The 23,833-nt window shown below is 42.1% G+C and overlaps 3 protein-coding genes across 6 annotated transcripts in view; 1 reads left to right on the top strand and 2 right to left on the bottom strand.

The window, feature by feature from the left end:
- CA13 (carbonic anhydrase 13) overlaps positions 1-1,527 on the bottom strand; it is a 55,617-nt gene extending 54,090 nt beyond the window's left edge. For both annotated transcript variants that reach the window (XM_049853834.1, XM_049853833.1), the window contains exon 1: positions 1,448-1,527. In XM_049853834.1, the coding sequence (XP_049709791.1) occupies positions 1,448-1,484 (37 nt within the window). In that variant the 5' untranslated portion in view covers positions 1,485-1,527. The remainder of the gene's footprint in view (positions 1-1,447) is intronic.
- Positions 1,528-13,930: 12,403 nt separating this feature from the next.
- Positions 13,931-21,788, top strand: RBIS (ribosomal biogenesis factor). 2 transcript variants are annotated; one of them, XM_049853994.1, is made up of 4 exons: positions 13,931-14,133; positions 17,645-17,761; positions 21,094-21,210; positions 21,655-21,788. In XM_049853994.1, exons 1-4 carry the CDS (start codon positions 14,131-14,133, stop codon positions 21,724-21,726), a joined length of 309 nt encoding a protein of 102 aa, XP_049709951.1. In that variant the 5' UTR covers positions 13,931-14,130; the 3' UTR covers positions 21,727-21,788. The 2 variants fall into 2 exon arrangements, with proteins under 2 accessions (XP_049709951.1, XP_049709950.1); XM_049853993.1 differs by having other exon boundaries at positions 13,935-14,128.
- Positions 21,789-22,424: 636 nt separating this feature from the next.
- The window catches only part of E2F5 (E2F transcription factor 5), a 30,439-nt gene continuing 29,030 nt past the window's right edge, over positions 22,425-23,833 (bottom strand). For both annotated transcript variants that reach the window (XM_049853992.1, XM_049853991.1), the window contains exon 8: positions 22,425-22,534. In XM_049853992.1, coding sequence (XP_049709949.1) covers positions 22,425-22,534 — 110 coding nt within the window. The remainder of the gene's footprint in view (positions 22,535-23,833) is intronic.

The following is a 23,833-nucleotide window of genomic DNA, read 5'->3' on the forward strand; positions in this document are numbered from 1 at the left end:
CCTTCTCTGTTGGTTCTGGAGAAAGTTCCAACTTCTGCTCCTGGGTGATCTTCATGTGGCTCAGCATCTCTCTTTCCCCATCTCTGCTTTTCTTACTTGCTTGTTTAATCTCTTTTATGTCTCAAAAGAGATTGCCTCAGGACCCATCCTACACAAATCTTGCCCATTAACGTAACAAAGACAACCCATTCCCGAATGGGATTATAACTACAGGCACAGAGGGTAGGATTTACAACACATATTTTGAGGGAACACAACTCAATCCATAACAGTGTTAGTATTATTATTATAAACAGCCCTCATTTTGACAGTCATTTATATAAAGCTTTCTTGATCTACTTAGAAACTATCCCAAAAATCATTATTTGAAATAATCAAGTTAGTTTAACAAAAAAACAATAAAAAAGTTTACTTTTGATGATTTAGGATATACAAGAATAAAAGAATACATTTTATTTTTATTGTTGCTCCTATCAGTAAACACATTTTTACCAATGCCTTATAATTTCAATAACCCTCAATCTGCTAGGATGAGGGTGGATGAGAGGAAGAAAGAGTGGAGAAGCAGCCCAAAAAAATAACTTCAATTCCCAAAGATTATCTAAAGATTTACTAAAGTCCACAGTAGTTGCCAACCAACTGCAAATTGCTATGGGAATATTTTCTGGTAACAGCTATTAAGAAATTTGCAGTATTTTGTCTGCCAATAAGCAACTTAATCTTCAGTGTTGCAGTGCAAGTTATTAAGATTTCTTAATCATATTTTCGAAGATTTTTTATGATTTGTTACACCTAAGTGATAGCGAGTGAACTTGCCCTCAATTCATCAAAGCATGTTGTAAGGCTTCTAATCTCCATACCTTTAATTGATAAGTGTTTATTACTAGGGAAAGTCCTGGGTTTTTCAACTGAAGGTGAAGGAATATATGTGAAAATTGAGGGTTTAGGTAACCTTGACAGGACTAACACACACCAACCCTCACCACCCCTACTATCAAAACTCCCCAAAACCAAACCCGTTGCAGTTGATCCCCTGTTAAGACCGAGTAGAACTGCAGCCCCACAGGGTTTCCAAGGAGCGGCTGATGGATTCAAACTGCCAGCCTTTTGGTTAGCAGCCGAGCTCTTAATCACTGCACCACCAGGCTCCCCTATCACCATCCCCCCCTCCAAAAAAAGTTTTCTACACAAGACTAGGGTTTTTTTTGGTACACAAGACTAACCCTGCCCTCCGGTTCCTGCACGAGGCTCCGGGAAGCGCGGCTCAATTTAAAGGGGAACAGAAAAGTTACTCCCAAGTGCAGGATCAGCAGTGTGCGGTCGGCGGGCGCCGGGACAACGGGCAGCACCCTCCGGCACCCGCTTTGCAAAAGTCCAGTCCGGACCGGTCCCCGCAGGTCTCTCCGCCCCCATCCGACCCCCGGCCGGATCCGCAGAAGGCGCTCACCGTTGTGCTCGCCGTATCCCCAGCTAAGCCTTGACATGGTCTCCGAGTGGAAGGCGGCGGAAGATGTGGCTGGGTGGCGAGAACCAGGGAGGGAAAGGGGCCGGCGCGCGGGCGGACTGGCGGGAGCCAGCCTAGGGCGGGGACCGCGGGGCGCCGCTGAGCAGAAGTGGGAGCCCTACATCCCGGGGCCAGGGCGCTGCCGGCCTCGTCCGCCAGGGGGCGGCGGAGCGCGCGGAAGGCACCTGGGAGCGCGTGGGAAGGGTGCCCGCCGCGTGAGAAGCTGGGCTGAATCCTGGGGAGCGAGTCCTTCTATTCTTAGTTTGAATCCGCTAGAGGAAGACTGAGTTTGATAGAGGGAGAAAAATATAAAATCAGAGGGTTTCCAGAGATTTCTGCCTTCTGGGAAGTAGTCACCCTAGAGAGGAAAGTATTGCCTAGAAGGCTGTCCTGGAAATGAGTCACCTGGGCCTGAAGCTGCCGGGCTGGGAGTTGGGGATTCTGGTGATGACGGCGAAGAGGTTGGCAATGGCCGTGGTGATTACAAATGCAAAACAATAATCATAATGATAATAGCCACAAAAAAATAATTTACTATTTATTAAGGAGCTATGGCCGGTAGCCAAAATTTCGGCGGTTCTAAACCACTAGCTCCTTGGAAACTCAATGGGGCGATTCTACTCTGTCCTACAGGGTCGCTACTCCACCGCAACAGGTTTTTGGTTATTAAGGCTTACCATGGACGAGGATCTAGGTTAAGACATTTACCTATTAGATCTTCGCAATACTCCCTTAAGGAAGATACTGTAATATTCCTATTTAGGACAGGAGAGAGAAATAAGGCCTAAGAGAAATTCAGTAACCGGCCCCAGGTCACACCGCTAAGAGAGGTCGGAGATTCCTTTTAAAGGGGAACAGATTCTGGCCGTCCACCTGCTCTCATCCTACCCGTCGCTGTAACTCTAACCTCCTGCAGGCTGTGACCCAGAGGGAGGCAAAGAACCAAACCCCGTAGCTGATACTTAGGAAATTCTGCTGCCCTTCCGCAGGATAGAGAAAAGCAAGTTTTCAGCCCATCTTTTCTGGACGTTGATAGGCTTGCTGCCTTAAGACTGAAGACGGAACTAACTGCAGAGCCTTGACTGTTCTGGGCTCCGAGTGAAAAATAAAGAGAACTATCTGATCCACCAGGATTATGATAACAGGATTTTTGGTTATTGATTATTCATTCTGCCTGAGGGGTTGAGTTTGGGTCAATTTGAAATTGAAATTGAACTGCACAGTATTATTTACCGACAAATTTATGACAGGAGCTTCTTAGTGGGACTAAGAAGAAAGGCCTGAAGAGCTAATTCTGAAAATCAGCCAATGAAAACGCCATGAATCACAACGGTGGGATCGGCAACCTATCATGCGATCAGGACAGGGAGCATTACATTCCCTTGTGCCCGGGGTAACCACCAGTCAGGGCCCACCCAAAAGCAGCCAACAACAGGCTTAAAAAAGAGTAAAGACCAAATGCAATGTGTGAGCCTTGACTTGAAAAGGGTGATAAAGATTTTCTGGGAACAATTGGGGAAATTTAAACATGGACAGCGTATCCAAAAAACCAAACCCAGTGCCGTCGAGTCGATTCCGACTCATAGCGACCCTATAGGACAGAGTAGAACTGCCCGATAGAGTTTCCGAGGAGCACCTGGTGGATTCGAACTGCTGACCTCTGTGGTTAGCAGCCCTAGCACTTAACCACTATGCCACCAGGGTTTCCTTACAGCATATAGATAGTATTATTGAATTGATGTTATTTTTCTTAGATGTGATAATGGCATTGAGATTGCAGAGAAGAATGTCCTTACTCTCAGGAGAGGAATTCTGAAGCATTAGGGCTGAAGTGGCTGAAAGACTGCAAACGCCTTTCAAACACCTCAGTCAATAATTGGTGGATCTAGCTGAAGCTATTTGGGTGCTCATGATACTACTCTTATAATTTTTTTCCAAAAAATTGAGGGACAAAAAACTTCTCCTTCCTCAAATCAATGGACCCATGAACTTGCTAAACAATCTTTCGGTTCGGTCCACTTCAAGCTTCCTTTGCAACAAAGTGTGATTAAATCTACTCTCCTCTTCAATGAACCAGACTCTGTAAATCAATAATGTGCAGCACTGATAAGTTATAAATCTAGCCATAGAAATACTTAAGTTTAGTTGCATAGATAAGGAAAGGTCAAAGTATGAATTAATGTTGTTTCATAAGGGCACATACATTGCCTCTTTGTCTGTGATGCACATTTTTCCAGTTGTTCCTTTTAGGAATTCTAAGTGTGAGTCAGAAGTGGCTATATCATCTGATTTTTATAGAGCAAGAAACTAAGATGAGCATGGATCCCCAGTTACCTGAAGAGGCAAGCCCCACAGTCAAGGACATAGCCCCAGTCTGCAAAGTCCCAGGTTCAAGGTGCTCCCTATCTGTGCCTCATTTCCATCCCTCATCAAGTCCTATGATTTCTGCAGCTGGGACTTATTAACCACAGGAATGCTTTATCATCCAGTATCTTATATACAGTGTTGATTTTATGTAGTTGATACTACACATGGTTTCCATTTTTCTGATTTCCCATTGCTAAAGGTTAGGATTTGCTTGTTAAAGGAGAGGGTCAGTGAAAAAGAGGAAGACGTTCAACGAGACTGATTGGCATGGTGGCTGCAAAAATGACCTCAGACACAGCAGTGGTTGTGAGGATGGCGAGGACCAGGCAGTGTCTCATTCTGTTGTGCACAGGGTCACTGTGAGTTGGAACCGGCTCAATGGAACCTAACAACAACAAAAGGTTAGGATTGTGTAATCAATCTCCCAAGGAGGCACCTGAGGCCCAAAGGGGTTAGAGGACTTGCTCAAGTGACAGAGGTTTCATGCCAGGACAGGGATTCTCAGACTAGAATTGAAAGGAAGGCTTCAATAAATCACCTCTAAAGTCACTTCTCAGATTATAGCTTTAGAAACTTGAGCCAAATATTTCCTCTGTCCTAAATTGTCAGACAAGGCCACATTGTTAAAACCCTATATTCTACATTTTTGTTCTTTATTTAATCTCAGACAGGTTTCTAATAGAAATTTATATGCACCATATTTGGAAGTGTTTTGTATCTTATCTGAGCATATTATAAATGTAGGTAAAGTGTGATGGAGAAAAAAATGAGAGCTAAGTTTATTTATAAGGAAACAAGCTTGTATAAACATCAGATCAATGTTGGAAAGTCCAAATAATTCAGGCCAAAATAACTCAGCTGTCCAAGAATTCAGTTAATAGTCCCTTGGCTTGGAGTTAATATATCAGTGTCACTCTATTTCTGCCAACTCTTTGAAATATAAAAACAGAGAAATTAAAGGTGCTAACAGGTATGTAGATAAGACAATCTGTCATCAGGACTTATCAGGATTACCTCCTCTCATTTGTCCTCTAGGAAAGGGCATTTACACGTGGCCCTGTCTTACCACCATGCAAGGCTTGAGTTATCCTCACTCCAAGTTGCCCACTTGCATCCCACCATCCACCACTGGAGGCATGCTGCACTAGCCCCACCCACCTGGCAAAGCCTCCAGCTCCCACCAACCCTGTGCCATTATCTCCTTTATAACCTATATTACCAACCCCACCCTCTCTTCTTGGTCACTGCCATCAGCATGCTAACGTGCTCTAGAATTTTCTATCTTTAGGATGAAAATCCTTCCTTGAACATACATCTCATCATGCTACCCATCCCACCTCTTTGGCATTTCTCAGGTTCTTCTTTCTGTATCCAGCCCTTAAATGCTAGCACCAGCTTACCAGTCATGTGAGTGAGCTACTTTAGAATCTGATCCCCTAACCCAGCCAAGCCTTCAGATACTACAGCGCCAGCCAACATCTGGCTGTGAAACCTCATGAAAGAGCCTGAGCCAGAACCATCCAGCCAAGCATCTTCCAAATTCCAGACCCACTGAAATCATGAGGTAGTAAATAAGGATTGTGGCTTTGAGCCACTAAGTTTTGGGGTGATTTGTTACCCAGCGTTAGAAAACTAACACAGCACCTAACACAATGACAAAAGCCCGGACTTCATGGAACTTATACTTTAGCAGGGAGAGACAGATAATAAACAACATAAATAAAATATATATGATGTTATACAGTGATAATGGAACATCAGAGAAGAGGGGGTGGGATGTTGTGATTTGATGGCAGCTAACAACAACAGTCAAGGAAGAATTCATTGAAAAGATGACATTTGAGAGAAGACCTGACATGGGAGAGACAGCCATGCAGATATTTAGGGGGAGAGGGCTCCAGGCAGAAGGGATGAGGACCAGGAGCACATCTGGCACGATTAAAGAGCAGTAAGAAAACCGGTGGTGTCCTTGGGTGGTGCAAATGGTTAACCAAGAGGTTAGTGATTCAAACCTACCCAGAGGTACTGCAGAAGAAAGGCCTAGCAATCTCCTTCTGAAAGAAACCCAGTAGGGCTGAAGTGGTCTGAGGAAGGGGGAAGAATAGCAGATAAGGACAGAGAGATAACATTGGCAGTGGGGGCAAAGGGTGATTATGTACGATTCACAGGCCATTGTAAACTCTTTGGCTAATATTCTGAGTGTTGTAGGAACATTGGAGAATTTTGTGCTGAGGAATGACATGGTTGATTAACATTTGGCAAGATTTCTCTGGCTGCTGGGTTGAGTAGAGATTAAACTGGGGGATCAGTTAGGAAGCTATTACCATAATCTAGATGAGAGAAAGATGACGGTGAGTTAGATCAGAATGCAATAATTGGTGCTTGTTCATTGTCTTCTTTACACCTTTTTGAATTTTCTACTACTCTTCACTCTGTTCTAATCTAAAAAGTAAAACTAATACTTTTTAAGAAGCCAAATGTTTTTAAAATATCTTATAATCCTCAGTATTTTTTGTTGAATTAATCATAATATATGATGCTCAGATAATTTTTAGTAGGATCTCTACACAACAGGGTTGCTATAAAACAACACAAAGAAAAGGAACTTGAAAACTCGTTGCCGTCTAGTCAATTCTGACTCATAGTGACCCTACAGGACAGAATAGAACTGCCCCATAGAGTTTCCAAGGAGCACCTGGTGGATTTGAACTGCTGACCTTCTGGTTAGCAATTGTAGCACTTAACCACTATGGCACCAGGGTTTCCCAGAGAAAAGAGGAGAGTCAAAATCATTTACGTTTTTTTGTGGTAACTCTAAATACAACAATTTCAACTGGAAAACCAAATCCTTGTTGAGCTTTAGAGAGCTTGAGAGTTTATGTTATCCATTTAACATGATAATTACAAAGTACAGAATCTTTTTGATTTTTACTTTTAAACACTGCTGAAATTTGGAGTGTCAAATTGTAATTTCATAGGATACTCCCTTCTTTGCTTTTGCCAGTTTTCTGAGTTTTAAACACGAACCTACTAAATATCTCACTATTCCTCTAATTTTTAACCATTACTTGCATTTTAACCAAGCATCATAAAAAAATGTGAAAGGACTTATTCTTTGAATATTTTTATTGCTTTTGTGATATGTATTTGACTGTGGAGCCCTGGTGCCACGGTCAGTGTTTAAGAGCTTGGCTGCTAACCAAAAGGTCGGCAGTTTGAATCCACCAGCTACTTCTTGCAGACTCTATGGGGTAGTTCTTCTTTGTCCTGTAGGGTCACTGTGAGTCAGAATCACCTTCACGGCAGCGGGTTTAGCTTTCGTTTGTTTGCTTATTTGAAACTTCAAGTAGGAGCCCTGGTGGCGCAGTGGGTTAAGCACTTAGCTCCTAACCCAAAGGTCAGAGGTTGGAACCCAGAAGCTGTTCCACAGGAGAAAGATGAGTCAGTAGGCTTCCATAAAAACTTACAGCCTTGGAAACCCCATGGGGCAATTCTACTCTGTCAAATAGGGTCTCTATGAGCCTATGAGTCAGAATAGACTCCACGGCAATGGGTTTGGTTTGGTTTTGGTTAACCTTCAAATATTTAATATTCGAATCCTCCTTTGTGACCGTAATTAGCTAAGGTTCAAGATTTCTAGGCATTTGGCCAGGAAAGTACTCTGGATAAAATCAGCTTAATGAAATGAAAACATATTTGTGGTGCACCTATCGTTTCCAAGGAACATTGCTACAAGAACATAAAAAAAGTGTTTTTCTAGGTATCTCTTAGTCATGCTAATACTGAGAGAGCAAAGAAATCATTGTATTGGCTACAATCCCTTGCCTAATTTTTATACCTCAGGCAATTTTAAACAGGTCTTTGCAATGTACCTCCAATATATTAGAAATACATAATTCTGGATGGAAATGCAAAAGTGATTAAGTAATGGAGCCTGCCCTTGAAGAGTGTATAAACTCGTTGAGAGACAAACACACGTGCCAGTAACATGTATTTGAACTATAGAAAATATACAGTGAAAAGCTAAAGCCTATTCCTACCCCCCAAAGCTTTATAAAAGCCCGCTGATGTGAGTCATTTCTCCTTCACTACAAAGAGTTAATCACCTCTTTTCATTTACTGCTTCTTATCTTCCAGGTATTTCAAGGAACTTGACCTGGATGGAAAGAAAGAGAACCCTTGTTTGTTCTGCTCTACTTTCTTACGTAGAATACATTACAAATGTTCACTCTCTGTCTAAAAAGAAATGCTTCTATCCCTGAGAGGTTAAAAAAAGAAAAAGACTCGCCATTGCCACAATCGATCATGAAAATTTTCATGATCTAGTTGGGTCCTTCCAAGAAATGCACATTATATTTGGGGGTAGAAACTATACCCACATAGAAACTATACAGAAATGCAGAATGCATACAATTTTTCCTGATTCTTCCTCATGCATTGATTACTCAGAGCAGCCATAGTGGATGCAAAGTGGTGGCTGGCTCTCCTCCTCATTAGGCCTCATAGTTTATTTTCTGGACCACTGTCTCTTCACCTTCAGCCTCTCCTTCCTCCAGTCGGCTTTCACACCACCACCAAAATTAGCTCCCTGCAACAAAACCATCTCCTGTAGGGGGGAAGTTCTTTACTACCTAAAGAATAAAATCCCAAACTGTTACCTGTGTGTCTTCTTTTTTTTCCTTCCTTCCCTCCTTCCTTTTCTTCTTTCTTTCTCCCCTCTCTCCCTCCTCCTTCCTTTCTTCCTTCCAGCCTAAAAGCCATTAGGTGGGGCCAAGCAAGGTGTATGTGGAGAAAAGGGGGGAATGGAGTGTACCGCAGCGAACCAGTCAGGGCCGGAGCCTGAACAGATTGAGGAAACCATCTATGCAAGTAGGCAGTAGCCAGGAGTGGATTGTAGGAGCTTAGCGGGGGTGAGAAGGGCACTCATATGGAGCATGGAAAGAGGAGTGGCCGTATTTTCACCTACATCTCCACGCACCCACTCTTCCAGCCAGATTGGATTTCTCCAACTCTTACCACATCAGCATGTTCGTCTCTGGGTCTAAGGTTTGTTCACGCTATGCTCTATTCCTAGAAGGCCTTATAGGGCCATTTTTGCCTATGAAAATATTTTTGCTGCTACGTATTAAGGGAACGTCATAAACTGTAAATATTTAAATCAAATTCAGTCTGATTCTCAACTTCCACTCCTAGCTTGGCATAAAAGTCAATCTCAGCCTCAGGCATATGGAAAGCATTGGCTAACCCAGTATCCAGAATATAGGAAAAGTTCTCCAGTCTTTAGTCCATCACAGTGGCTGCTGAGATGCTCAGTGACAAGGTCAGGTTTCTTTTAAAGGCAGGCAGCTTCATCCTTTCTTTGACACTCACTGGTGCAGGAATCTTGTGCTATAGCTGCTACCGCCAAGGTGATATGTGTCAAAGGCTGTGTCTTAAGCACTTGGCAGAAAGTCCTTCACCACCCTCTCCCCAACCATTTCCCCAGTCTCCAGAAGCTCACCTTTTTCCCTAGGATTAAGCCATTTCCACTTTTTACTCCATCCGCTAATCCCATCTCGCCTGCCAGTTTGTGGTATTGTGGCTGGCTTGCGTGTTACTATGATTTTGGAAGCTATGTCACCGTTTGTCAAATACTAGCAGGGTCACCCATGGTGATCAGCTTTTCGCGGGGCTAGCAGACTAAGACAGGCTAGGAGGAAAGGCCTGATGATCTACTTCTGAAATTAGCCAATGCAAACCTTATGGATCACAACAGAATGTTTTATGATACAGTGCTGGAAGATGAGCCCCCTAGGCTGGAAGGCACTACACAATAGCCATAACAATGGGCTAAAATGTGAAGATGGTGCAGGAAAGGGCAATGAATTTTTTGTTCTATTAGACATAAGGTCACCACAAGTCAGAGCCAACTTGATAGTAACTAACAACAAGGAAGTTCCAGGTAGGAGGGTTTTCCGCATATTTGGAAACTTCCTTTTTCAGCCCTGAAATACAAAAATCATTGACAACTGCTAGAGACAAAGACCAAAAATCCTTTGTTTAGGAGTCAATTCTGACTCGTAGTGAACCTACAGTACAGAGTGGAACTGCCTTCACAGGGTTTCCAAGGCTGTAATCTTTATGGAAGCAGGCTGCCACATCTTCCTCTGGGGGAACAGACCTTTCAGTCAACAGCAGAGTGCTTAATCCCAAACCACCAGGGCTTCTTGCCTGCTTAGGATGCTAGAAAGAAAAATGTCTTTCATTCTTTTAAGCTTCCTAAATTTTTGAGAATAAAACATTAATATCTCAACCAATTATGCCACCATGCTGCTCATCCTCCAAGTCAGGGGTCAGCAACTTTTTTCTGTAAAAAATCCAAACCCGTTGCCATAGAGTCAATTCCGACTCCTAGCAACCCTATAGGACGGAGTAAAACTGCCCTGTAGAGTTTCCAAGGGGCACCTGGTGGGTTCCAGCTGCCAAACTTTTGGTTAGCTGCCGTAGCTCTTAACCATTATGCCACCAGAGTTTCCTTTTCAGTAAAGGGCCAAATAAAAAATATTTTAGGCTTTGAGGGCAACGTGTTCTCTGTGTAACTACTCAGCTCAGCTGTTGTAGCATGAAAGTAGTCATAGGCAGTATGTAAACAACAAAGCATGACTGTGTTCCAGTGAAACTTTATTTATGGACCCTGAAACACAAATTTAATATAATGTTCATGAGTCACTAAATATTCTTTTTATTATTTCAACCATTGAAAATGTAAAACCATTCTTAGCTCATGGGCCATACAAGAAAAGATGGAGGGCTGGATCTGGCTTTGGGATGAAATTTGCCAATCCCTCTCTGAGATAAACAAATGAGAATTTTATGACTATTTCCTTCCATAAATAGCACATTTTTGTGTATTCATTACAGTCCTTGCCATTTTGTGTCAAAAATCATTCTGTGTGCATATGTGTGTCTCTCCCAGACTATTGTACCCTCCATAAAAAAAAAGAATGTGTTATGTACTTCATTTGTGTTCCCACAGTGCCTAGGAGTTCCAAATATTTTGATTGAATGCAACTGAGTAGTGGGGAGAAGTCTGAATAAATGAAACAAATTTATTATGGAGTATCAGTGCACAAGGCTGGCTTTGTTCTGATAGAAGACTATGAGTTTTTGTTATACATGGTTTGTAATTATTTATGTGTGCTCTCATTTTCCTCTTCTCCCTAATTATCTTTGTTTACTTGTCGAATCACTTCCAAGACAGCTCTTAGAGGACCAGGTCTGTATAGAGAACTCTGCATGGCTGAGTCTCAAGAGGAAAACTGAGGTTTTTTGAAAGGTGCTTTTTCCATTTGTGATTTTATTCATATTCAAGGTGGTTATAAAAAATGGAAATGTGGTATTTGCATATATTTTTAAAGACTAAAAATTCAAAGCTGTTGTTTTTCTTTCTATACGCATAGCTTATTTGTATATGTATATGGCTCTATACGTATAGCTTGTATGCATAGTTAAATGTGGCTCTTAGAAAATTAACATGTTTCTTTCTTCTGTTTTAGTAACTTATGCTTTCATATCTTATATCTCATTAACTCCACACAATAATCCTATGAATTAGGTAGGGCAGGATTGGAGTCATGACTCTTTCAGATAAAAGTGGTTTGAAAAAAACAAAACAAGGTAATTTAAGCTAAAAATGTAATGTTTTAGCTCAGGTAACTGAGAAGCCTAGGGATGGAACTTACTTCCATTTATGACTGAATGAAAGGCCTGAAATGATATCGTCAGCGCTCTGTCTTCTATCGTTCAGCTCCGTTTCCTTTTTATGTTGCCCTCAATCTCTCTGACTTCGGACAGGCTTCCTCCAAGTTCCTGGAGGAGATGGCTACCAGTAGCCTCAACTTCACATTTTCCAGCACAAAGACACCACAGGCAAAAGACCGCATCCTCCACTAGCTCTAATTAAAAAATCTTTGGGAGGAGGACTGTAATTATCAGCCCGGCCAGGACTACTTGAGGGGAGAAGAACATTCCCCATGGACAGGGATGCTGAACAGATAATGAATGTTCTCTAAAGTGGGTATAATGGCCACTTACAGGAAACACAGGCACAAAACCAATAACTTCACATTCAAACTAAAAAAACCAAACCCACTGCCATCAAGCTGATTCTGACTCACGGTGACCCCATAGGGTTTCCAAGGCTGTACATCTCTACAGAAGCAGACGGCCACATCTGTCTCCTGCAGAGCCACTGATGGTTTCAAACTGCTGACCTTTTGGTTAGCAATCACTGTAACCACTCCGCTTCCAGGGCGCAAGTAACCATAATTATGTCTGCCTTTTTTGCTTCAGTATTTGTGGATTACTCTGGCCTTATAAATGATTCTAATGGTTTTCTGGGGCTTTGGTTTGGTTTGCTTTTTTTCCTCCCACACATTATGGACCTAGCCTTATTCCAGCATTTTAAGGTATATAAAAAAAAAAAAAGCTCTTTAGAAAGAATACAAAACTTGAATAAACATACATTGACAGATAATTATTCCTCTTTCTAGTAAGTTTCCCAATTTAGGGAACGGGCATAAACATAATAAAACAATAGCTAAACAATATTTAAAAAATAGCTAATTTTTCTACCAGCAGGCAAGTAGCTGGTTTGGCAGAAAGGGAACCTGACCCAGGGCCAGCAGACATGGATTCTAGTCTGGCTTTGCCAATTACTGGTTGTGCGGCTGCTAGCCAGTGACTTAAATTCTGAACCATAATAGTCTCCTATCCGCAAAAATGGGGTGGTGTTGGGGGCCTACTGGTACAGTGGTTAAGAGCTATAGCTGTTAACCAAAAGGTGGGCAGTTCCAATCCACCAGCCCCTTCTCGGAAACCCTATGGGACAGTTCTACTCTGTTCTGTAAGGGCACTGTGAGTCGGAATTGACTACACGCAACAGGTTTGGGTTTGATTTTTGTTTATTATCATTTTATTTTGTATACTCTCAGATACTGAAAAAGTAGGCGGAGTTGTTTTGAAAGTTACAAAATGTTATATAATTGTCAGCACTTTTACATTTGTTTGAAATCTGGCTTTTCCTATGACCTGACAACGTAGAGAAACACATGAAAACCGTTAGCTTAAATAGGGAAATTTCTTTGGAAAAACTGAGTCAATTTTCTAGAAAACCCAGCGCCTCTTTATTGGAACACACACACACACACACAAAAGCAAAAATGTTTCTTCTAAATGTTCTAGGTTCCCTAGTACTTGTTTTATTTGTATGTTTTCGTATTCCTGTGCCTGGCTTCTCTGCTGTGCTGTAAAAAATGCTCTTTCTGAAGGAAGCTACAATGAGAAAAGCATTTCTAACTTTCCGTTCATTACAAATTTTCCCTTCGGAGATTGCAGCTCAACAACTATTCTAGCCGCAAATTTCTTCCCACCCAAACCGAGCTCCAGACACCACCCCAGGTGCACAGCGCCACCTCCCGGAAACGTGGGCAAAGCCAGCCAGGAGTCAGCGGCAAAGGGCTACTTGTGTGACTCTCCTCGAGGCTAAGACGACTGAGAGACACCTCGGATGGTTTCTGTACACATAACCCACTGCCATCGAGTCGATTCCGACTCATAGCGACCCTACAGGACAGAGTAGAACTGCCCCATAGAGTTTCCAACACACCACCCGGGAAATCCAGACTTGGCTCTGTCTCTAACGCCTGTAGCTCGCGTGAACCGAGGAGACGTAGGCAGCTCAGTCACATGCAAAAGACGTTATTGGGGCGGTATTGGAACTCGCTAAGGAGGGCGGTGTCTACCAGACAGCGCTCCGCCGACAAGACTGGGCTGTGTGGGTGGAGCTTCGCTCGATAGGCGGAGCTCCGCTCTCTAGGCAGGACTCCGCTCGGTGGGTGGAGCTTTGTGCTCTCTGGGCAGGACTCCGCTTGGTGGGTGGAGGTTTGCTTTCCAGGCAGGACTCCGCCCGGTGGGCGGGACTACGCTCAGTAGGCGTGGTTTCGCTCTGTGAACCACGCTCACTGGATGGGACTGTGCCACGGGGGCGGGGCTAAAGTCGGTAGGCGGGACCACGTTCGGTAGCAGCGGCTTCGCTCTGCGTACGCACAACGCTCCGTTACCGGTAAAACTGCGCTCTGGGACCTGTCTGAAGTCGATGGGCAGGACTACGACTAGTGCGCAGAAGCTTGAGAGGATCCCTGCCCCCGGAAGTGTCTGGACCGTGTGCGTGCAGATGGCGTCACCTGGAGTCTGAGCAGCTGCACGAGGGTATCGATGGTATGGTGAGAGGGTGATAAAGTGATTTTCCTGCGGGCGGGCGACTTCGGGGAGTTGGGGCAGGGCTAGACGCACCTCGTGCTGCTGCGGCCCAGAGGCCCGGCGCCGTCGCGCTCAGCCTTAGGCGGCCCTAGTCGGCCGTGAGCCTGCTGGCACAGGCCCGCATCTCCGTGCCTGTTGGGGTTTCAGGCTTTGGCAAGATCCTAGTTTTTGTTTCTTAGTTTGTCGTGATCGCAATTTCCGCGAGGTTGTCAAAGAATTTCCCTACCTTCCCAGCTAGTATATTACCTTCTCCACGAACCTTCCTCGTGTCCCCACCTCTACAGAACCTCTCCCTCTTGTGCCCCCATTTGTATGCTGCCTGTGACAGCACCTATCTAGACGTGTATCTTTGTGAATGTTTAACCCCAGCTAGGCTGACAAGTCCTTGGCGTCAGGACATACGTGTACGCGCGCACCTGGCATTCATAATTAAACAAGTCACAGTTGCCTAATACTAGATGAACAATTGGATGTTGGTTGTTATTGGAAGGATTTTATTTTAATTTGGGGGGGTTATTAGTGTATTTTCTAGTTTGCCCGCATTCATCATGTATTTTACACAGTATCTGTTTTTGAAAATAGGAGTATTTTGGGGGTGTAAGAGTTGTCTCTCTGTTTAGTTTCCTGAGGTTGGTCATAGGCTGGAACTTGAAGTAGGGTATAATTTTCAGTCAAGAAATACAGTGTGAACAAAGGAAGAATGTACAGGGTGTCCTCAGAGAACAGTTAGTAGGCTAGGCTGGCTAGCACAATGTGTATAAAGAGGTGTGAGGTGATACCTTTGGCAGATTTAGGGTAGATTCAGGTTGCCAGTCATATGCCAGGCCAAGGCGTAGTTCCCTTAACGCACTGGGAGAGCCATAAGAAGGCCTTTAACATTTGGAAGGTTCATCACATAGAACTGTGCAGGATAGACTTGAGAGCAGATGTCTTAAGCCAGGGGGTGGCAAACTTTATATTTTAGACTTTGTGGTCCATAGTTGGGGAGCCCTAGTGGTGCTGTAGTTAAAGCACTCGGCTGCTAATCAAAAGGTCAGAAGTTCAAACCCACTAGCCGCTCTGTGGGAGAAAGATGTGGCAATCTGCTTCTTAAGATTTACAGCCTTGGAAATCCTATGGGACAGTTCTCTATCCTATAGGGTCGCTATGAGTCGGAATGGACTGGATGGCAGTGGGTTTGGTTGGTCCATAATTCTAGGTGAAAGTGGCCATAGTAAGTAATGGAATGGGCGTGGCTATCTTCCAATAAAACTTTATTTACAAAACAGATGTCTGGCTATACCTCGCCCAAGAACAGAGTTTGTCAACCTCTGGTCTTGGAAAAGGAGCCCCGGTGGTGGCACAGTGGTTAAGCGCTCAGCTGCTAACTAAAAGGTCAGTGGTTTGAATCCACTAGCCCTTCTGCGGGAAAGATGTAGCAGCCTGCTTCCATAAAGATTTATAGCCTTGGAAACCCTGTTGGGCAGTTCTACTCTGTCATATAGAGGCACTATGAGTTGGAATCCACTAGATGGCAATGGTTTTTTTTTTTTTCTTAATAGGTCTAAGCAAATGGACTTAGGGATTATCACAGTAACCCAGTCTTGAGCTAGGCAGTACTACTTCATGTTTTTTATTGCTTTTTTATGTCTTCATGAGGGGCAATATCACATAAGGGCTACGTGCCTAAGCACTGCGTCTAGTCTGCCTGACTTTGAATCATGGCAACCCCTAGTTAATAATAGTGTGACACTGGGCAAATTAACTTCTCTTTGCATCAGCTTTCATCTGTAAAATGGGGATAATAGTATCTCCCACAAAGGGGTTATTAAGAGGCATGAGTTAAAAGCACATAAAATGTTAGCACAGTGCCTGTAGACCTCAATAAATGCCAACTATTAATATGTTTTAAATCATTCTCACTTGCATTATCAAAGGCGGATTTGAAAGATGTTTCTCAGGAAGAATCTACAGTCTTAACGCATGTTTAGATACACAGTGGAAAAATATGTTAAGGTTTCAAGGTAGGAGCCATTCACATAAAGGTGATATGGAAGCCCTGAGAATAATTCAAAGGAGAGAGGAGGATAGCAACTGGAGGATTAAGGATTGATTTTTGAAGAGATGCACACAATTAGGAGAGAAAGTGGGGAGAGAATAAACAGAAATGAAAAAGAAGCCGGAAAGGAGACAGAGAAGTCAGTCCCTAAAGTGTAAGAACCAGAGTGGCATGTGTGTGCCATCCGGTCAATTCCAACTCATGGTGACCCTATAGGAAAAGTAGAACTGCCCCATAGGGTTTCCTAGACTGAAATCTTTACAGGAGCAGATTGCAATGTCTTTTCTCCTGTGGAGTTCAAACCACCAACCTTTCGGTTAGCAGCCAAGTGCCACCAGGGCTCCTTCAGAGTGGCATACCAAAGAACCAAACCCTTTGCTGTCAAGTCGATTCCAAGTCAAAGCGACCCTATAGGACAGAGCTGCCCATAGGGTTCCCAAGGCTGTGGTCGTCACAGGAACAGATGGCCACATCTTTCTGCTGAGGAGCTGCTAGTGGATTCGAACCATGAACCTTTCTGTTAGCAGCCCCATGCTAATCACTACACCACCAGGGCTTCTCAGATTGGCATCAAAACCAAAACCAAACCCATTACCGTCAAGTTGATTCTGACTTATAGTGACCCTATGGGACAGAATAGAACTGCCTGATAGGATGTCCAAGGAGTGGCTGGTAAATTTGAACTGCCAGCCTTTGGGTTAGCAGCCAAACTCTTAACCACTGTGCCACCAGGGCTCCAGAGTGGCATAGTGTTATGTAAACTAGCAGGATGGCTGGTGATGGCTAACGCTGCCAGATGTTGCAGAGAGCCGGGGGGAAAAAATGTTATGTCAATAATGTTAAAGAATTCAGCCCAAGTTATGTCAATAATGTTAAAGAATTCAGCCAGCAAACATTAATTGAGTGTCTCCTATGGGCCAGCTGCTGAAGATTCAGAAAAGAATTAGATACAGGTAGTCCCGACTTACAACTTACTTATTTGAGTTACTACGAACCACATTTACACTGTCCTTTTTTTTTTTTAAAATGGTACGTCTTCTCGTTAATAATATGTACTACATGCAGTGTTGCAGCACATAATTGGCTGATGTTACAGTTCTCATGCCAACCCCCAAAGACAAAGATCAGATTTATAAAGATACTGATAATAAAAGGCAATAATAATGAAAAATTTTTTAAATGAGGTATTCGGCTTACGTCAGAACCTACTTAGGATGCAGTCGTTGGAACAGAGCCTCGTGGTAAGTCGGGGACTGCCTGTACATACTCTGTGCTTGAAGAGTAGAAGATCTAGTGGGGGTAAAGGACCTGGGAATAATTATGAGTAAGAGGGATAGTCTTACACTTAATTGGTACCTTTACTTTAAGAATTTAAATTGATGTACAGTTCATAAATGTGGACGGCTTCATTGAACTCCCTTTCTTTCTTTTCCTAGACAATGGCCAAGAATAAACTAAGAGGGCAGAAGTCTAGGAATGTATTTCACATAGCAAGCCAAAAAAACTTTAAGTCTAAAAACAAAGCAAAACCAGTTACCACAAATCTTAAGAAGGTACGTATGAGTTAAACATGTTGACTTTATTGTTTAAAAGCAAAGTGTAGTTATAAAGCTACAGAAAAATGGAATGCTTTTATTTAAAGCAAAAGTTTTTAGCCTTTCTCACAGAGGCAAAATGATTTTAAGCTTTTGTTTTAAAAAAGATGAAAAAGAACCTCCCTTTCTTGAATCTAAATGTTTGAAAAGAAAAAGTATTTTAACAGGAAGTCACAAATTTAATAGGTTTATTAGAGTTTAGAAATTGGAAAAAAAGCCATGGTATGGGAAACAGTTGTCATGTTTTGACTCAAGTATATCGAACAACCTATTAACAGTCAACATATGGGACATCAGTCAACAACTGCTCTTATTCTCCTCAGTGATTCTTATCTCTCTGAAGAGATCTGGAACTTAAATGGAAACATGTAAAATGAAGATAAAATACTTTGTTTCTTAAAATGGAAAAATTTGAAAAGAAAATCCACTCACTCACTCACTGCCATGGAGTTGATACTGACTCCATACAGCTTCCAAGGCTGTAATCTTTATGCATGCAGACTGCCGCATCTTTCTTCACAGAGCAGCTGGTGGGTTTGAACTGCTAACCTTTTGGTTAGCAGCAGAGAATTTAACCATTGAGCCACCAGGGCACCTTTGAAAAGAAAGGGGCTTCTTTATCTTGTTTACTGTTCAAAATATTTAGAAAATTTGTTCAACACTGTAAGTGGATTACAAAATTCTTTAAGAAAATGTTTTCAAGTTTAAGTAGTAGCTGGAGTCACCTCTCCAAAACTCAGTAATTTTCATAATAATCCATAGAAATACAACATTTTAATTTCACCTTTCATTTGCTAGCAAAGTTTTTTAATTTAGCGATTTTATGACTATAAATGCTGTGAAGGAAATAAAGTTGGGCAATAGGATGGGGGTTGGGAATGGCAGTTTTAATAAAATTGTCAGGCAGCCAATTTATTAAAATTGTCTTCAAGGTTGACATTTGAACCATGACCTGAATGATAAGGAGCTTATAATGCAACCAGCGGGAAGAGTTGGGAGCAGCATGTTCTAAGCAGAGAGAATAGCAAGTGCAAAGGCCTCAAGCAAGGAAGAAGTTTGTAGTATAGTGGAGAAAGATTATTTCTTCTGGATAGGAGGCACTAGAACCTTTATGTATGCTGATGGGAAGGATCTCAGAGAGGGAGATATGGTTGGAGGTTTGGGAAAGTATGAAATAATTCTCTCTGAAAGTGGACTAACTTACTAGGGGTTGGTCATAAGATTGCCAGGCACTATAAAAAGTTAATTGAAGTTTGTGGTTGATATGGATTGAATTGGGTTCCCCCAGAATGTGTGGTGTAAATCCTAATTTCTGTGCTAGTGGTTATAATCCCATTTGGGAATGGGTTGTCTTTGTTGTTAACAGCCAGGATTAGTGGAGGGTTGGTCTTTAGTCAATCTCTTGAGATATAAAAGAGTTTAAACTAGCAAGCAAGAGAAGCAGAGACAGGGGAAAAAAGATGCCAAACCACATTAAGATGGGCCAGGAGTAGCAGATCAGAAGAGACAAGGACCTTCCTTCAGAGCTGACAGAGGGAGATAGCCTTCCCCTAGGTCCAGCATACCAAATTCAGACTTGTAGCCTCTTAAACTGTGAGAAAATAAATTCTATTTGTTAAAGCCATCCACTAATGGTATTTGTTATAGCAGCACATTTAACTAAGATGGTGGTTATTTATTTAAAGTGAAACCAGTCAATCATTTTCTATAGCTTTAGTTCCAGACATAGAAAAGGCTGATAGTAAGATTTAACCAGATGTTTGATCCAGGGAAGAGAAGTAATGAGTGTAAAGATATTCAGTGCTGGTCATAGAATCTGTGCTGACTGAGGCAAAAAGTGAATATATGAAGATATGAAAAATAGTGAAACTGGTGGGAAAGGGTTTCATTGAGGTTGAAGTATTGTTAATAAACTCAGTGAAGTAGGACAGGAGGTGGTACAGTTACAGTAATGATATAGCTCAGGGTGATTCCATGGGAGTGGATGGCTGAGGTTGGCTATGGGAGAAGATTCTTGATGATGAGGGCCTCAAGAGACTAAGAGGCTATAGGATTAGATTTTTGTTGAAGCCACTAAGCAGTGATGACAGGCATGAGGATGAAGTGCTCAGTGAGCCAAGGCTTAAAATCTTTCATGAAGGAGCAAGTAATGGTGGCACTGGTAGGTGACAGCATTGAGGAAGGAGTATCATTCCATATTCTGGTGGAAAGGAGCGGAGGGTTTTGAAGGAGAAATGGTTTGGTAGCAGCTGTGAAGGAGAACACCTACCCCCCTACCTCTTAGACTAGAGAGGAGGGCTGCAGGAGAAGCTGTCCTCAGGGGCTGCCAGGTCTCCATGAGGCAAGGTCAAGGAAGGATTCAGAGATGTACTGTTAGAAGAGCACTAAAGTAATTTGATCCAGGATGAAATCATAGTACCAGTACCTAGAAAGATTGCAGTCACCCTCGTGGCGCAGTGGTTAAGAGCTTGGCTGCTCACCAAGATGTTGGCGGTTTGAATCCACTAGCCACTCCTTGGAAGCTCTGTGGGGCAGTTCTGCTCTGTCCTGTAGGGTCTGAGTTGGAATTGACTTGATGCCAATGGGTTTGGCTTTTTATTTTTTTTTTGGTTTTATACCTGAAAAAGGAGCCCTGATGGTGCAAATGATTAACCACTCAGCTACTAACCAAAAAGTCAGCCCTACCACCTCTCTTCTCCTCCCCCTCAGTTGCTCCATGGGAGAAAGATGTGGCAGTCTGCTTCTATAAAGATTAAAGCCTTGGAAACCCTATGGGGCGGTTCTGCTCTGTCCTGCAGGGTCACTACACGTTGGAATTGACTTGACAGCAGTGGGTTTAGGTTTTTGTTGTTGTACCAGAAAAGCCAGACCCTGAGTGGCATGAATGGTTAAGCATTCAGCTACTAGCCGAAAAGGTTGGTGGTTTGAACCCACCCAGAGGCTCCTTGGAAGACAGCCTGGTGATCTGCTTCCAAAAGGTCACATCACAGCCTTGAAAACCCTGTGGAGTTCTACTCTGCACATACGGGGTTGCCATGAGCCAGAATCAACTCGAGGCAACTAACGCCATCACCACTATGTGTAATTCTTATTTTAAGAAACAAAACAAAACCTTTTGTCTAAAATTTCCCAGTGGGATTACAAGAATTTTAGTGTGGATTATTCCCACAAATTGGTAGGATAAATAGTTTTCAGATTTTTAGGTTTACTACAGTTAAATTAAGGTTGAATATATTTTGTAATAATGATTATGAGATCTTGGATTAATGATTTTTTTTCTTTTTAAAAAGATAAACATTGTGAATGATGAAAAAGTTAACAGAGTAAATAAAGCCTTTGTAGATATACAAAAGGAACTTGCACACTTCTCAAAAGGCCTTACCCTCGAACCCCTGCAGAAACAACTGGTAAGTAGAAATCATTTGCTTTTGTTATGGCACAAATACGAATTAAAGGCTAGTAAATTAAACTCCAACTTTTCAAGCCTGTCAGTTGAATCTAATTTTTAGGACTTGGCTCTATTGTATGTATAACATATTCAGTCACATTCAGGCTCTGAAACACCTGTGTCTGAATGTGAGAGTTTATTGTTCTATTCCCAGATGTTGGACTAAACCAAAAAGAAAACCTGTTGCCATCGAGTCGATTCCGACTCGTCGCAACCCTATAGGACAAAGTAGAACTGCCCTATAGGGTTTCCAAGGAACGGCTGGTGGAGTCGAACCCGGTGACCTTTTGATTGGCAGTCCAGCTCTTAACCACTGAAGAAAGTAGATAATAGATTATATACAGGTCATTTTTGTTCACTGCTGTTATCTAAATTTTTAAACGTAATACTCTTCTCTCTTCAGATTCTGCAGCAGCATCAGGAAAACGAACCAGTTAATGTTGACGAGGCTACAAGACTAATGGCTCAGTTGTAACACAGTGGTGATACATCAAATTCCTCCCCCCAAAAGACCAATAAATTTAATGTTTTATACAACTTTATTTTTAAAAATCTTGTTAATGTACAGGCATTGGCACATTTTAAAACAAACTACATAAACAGATCTTTCCTATAATCCAGGAAAGTGGAATGTCAGAAGTCAACAAAATGTGATAAACTTAAAGTGCTAAAACAGAAGGCACTTCACAAAATCTGTTCACTGAAACAGTTACCATGTCCTAGTTTACATCCTTCACTTTATAAGTGGCAGTGAGTGTCGGGTTAGATTGGAAGGACACAAAGAAGTAGTTTTGTGGCAGTAGAAATATAAGACACACAAGTGATGAGCCCTTGGCCAAGTTTTGTTTTTGATGACCTGAAGTCTACTTTAACTTCCCTCTCATAAGAGGAAAAAAGAGAAGGATTCAGAATTGGGGGGAAAAAATAGTTGAAGTCCCAGAAATTATCAGGGGATAGGGGGATGGCACTAAATCACTCTTTCCCCTGAAGCAATCAGCCCTTTGTTTTATGGTGATGTTTTGTGAAGTAAAAAAGAAAAGTATTAGGGAAGAACACTTCAGAATCAGTGAACTAAAAAGGTGTTACATTCATTATTTTAAATACTTAGGTTATTGAGAAGTCTAAAATGTTACACAGTTAGAGGTAGATAACAGTCCCAAGTTTCCATGGAATCTAATAATTTAGTATCTGGACATCAAACAGATCACAGACTCCTTCATTATCATCTAAATTAAAGTTGTAGTCATCTGCCGGTGTAGGAGACAGCCGTAAGAGAGGGAAAACTGCAAGCAAAGAAAAACGGTAAAAATGGTTTCAACATATGGGTAATGTTCAACATAAAGTATCTGAAATACTACCAATGCAAATTAAATTATGTTTCCTATGATATATGTGAATTTTTAGCACTACATAATAGGAAAAAACAAAAACCAAACCCATTGCCGTTGAGTCAGTTCCGACTCATAGCGACCCTATAGGACAGAGTCAAACTGCCACATAGGGTTTCCAAGGAGCCGCTGGTGGATTCAAACTGCCAGCATTTTTGGTTAGCAGCTGAGCTCTTAACCACTCTGCCACCAGGGCTCCATATAATAGGGAAAGTAATGATCAAATGACTTGTGGTTTAGTGTAAAAACAATTTATGTTCATTACAGGTATCAGAAATCCTGGTGGCATACTAGTTAAGAGCTACGGCTACTAATGAAAAGGTTGACAGTTCAAATCCACCAGGCACCCCTTGGAAACTGCCCCTTGGGGCAGTTCTACTCTGTCCTATATAGGGTTGCTGTGAGTTCCAGTCAACTCCACAGCAGTGGGTTTGGGTTTGTGTAGGTATTAGCTTAAGAGATAGGGGTTACAATTTTTATTGTCACTAAAATGTACAATTCAAATACACTGGTCAAAGTATTTTCTTTGCTAAATAAGCTGCTACTTTGAAAACAGAAGTATGAAACAGACCTAAATTAATAATAAATCTGATATCCTCTGCTTCTACGTGAATGTTTAATTCCTAAGCGGTTATTGTACTGTTTGCTGACTTTACAGCTATCATTTCCTAGGTCTCTACTATATTTATTAGTAAATCAGAACTCTGAATCCAGGAGTTTATAGAAAGGTGAAATGGTGATTTCTGAACTAATTGTCATACTGTAGCTAATTGACTTTTTAAAATTTCTTTCAGATGAGATGATGACATGGCTAATGTTAGCAATAGTCTAGTGGCTTCACGTAAGTAGCCTGAAATCGGCCAAGTGGGCGTATTTATGCTAAGGAAATAGGCAAACTACTACAAATCAGGGATTTTCCCCACCAAAGAACCAGCTGTTAAACATTTACCAGCACACAGCTGGCTGTATCCCAAGCAGCTTGCTTTCCTGCCCCAAGAGATCAACAGAAAAGGCAGATAGTAATTTTGGTGATATATCTTGTGGAGCTACTAAAGAACTGGCATATCCTAGAGAGGTTACTGCTGGTGAAAATAAGCACCAGAACAGGGCTTCTTTCTTTTCTACCATGGTAGTTTATATCATGCTTTGTTTTGAGTCTGGCTGGGTATTCTTCGAGATCCTAATTTGGAATGT

Source organism: Elephas maximus, chromosome 15, assembly GCF_024166365.1.
Source record: "Elephas maximus indicus isolate mEleMax1 chromosome 15, mEleMax1 primary haplotype, whole genome shotgun sequence".
Lineage (NCBI taxonomy): Eukaryota > Metazoa > Chordata > Mammalia > Proboscidea > Elephantidae > Elephas > Elephas maximus.

Coding starts and splice junctions, on each gene's coding strand:
- RBIS (XM_049853994.1), top strand. Junction 17,762..21,093: donor TTACCACAAATCTTAAGAAG/GTACGTATGAGT, acceptor CTTTTTAAAAAG/ATAAACATTGTGAATGATGA. Junction 21,211..21,654: donor AACCCCTGCAGAAACAACTG/GTAAGTAGAAAT, acceptor TTCTCTCTTCAG/ATTCTGCAGCAGCATCAGGA.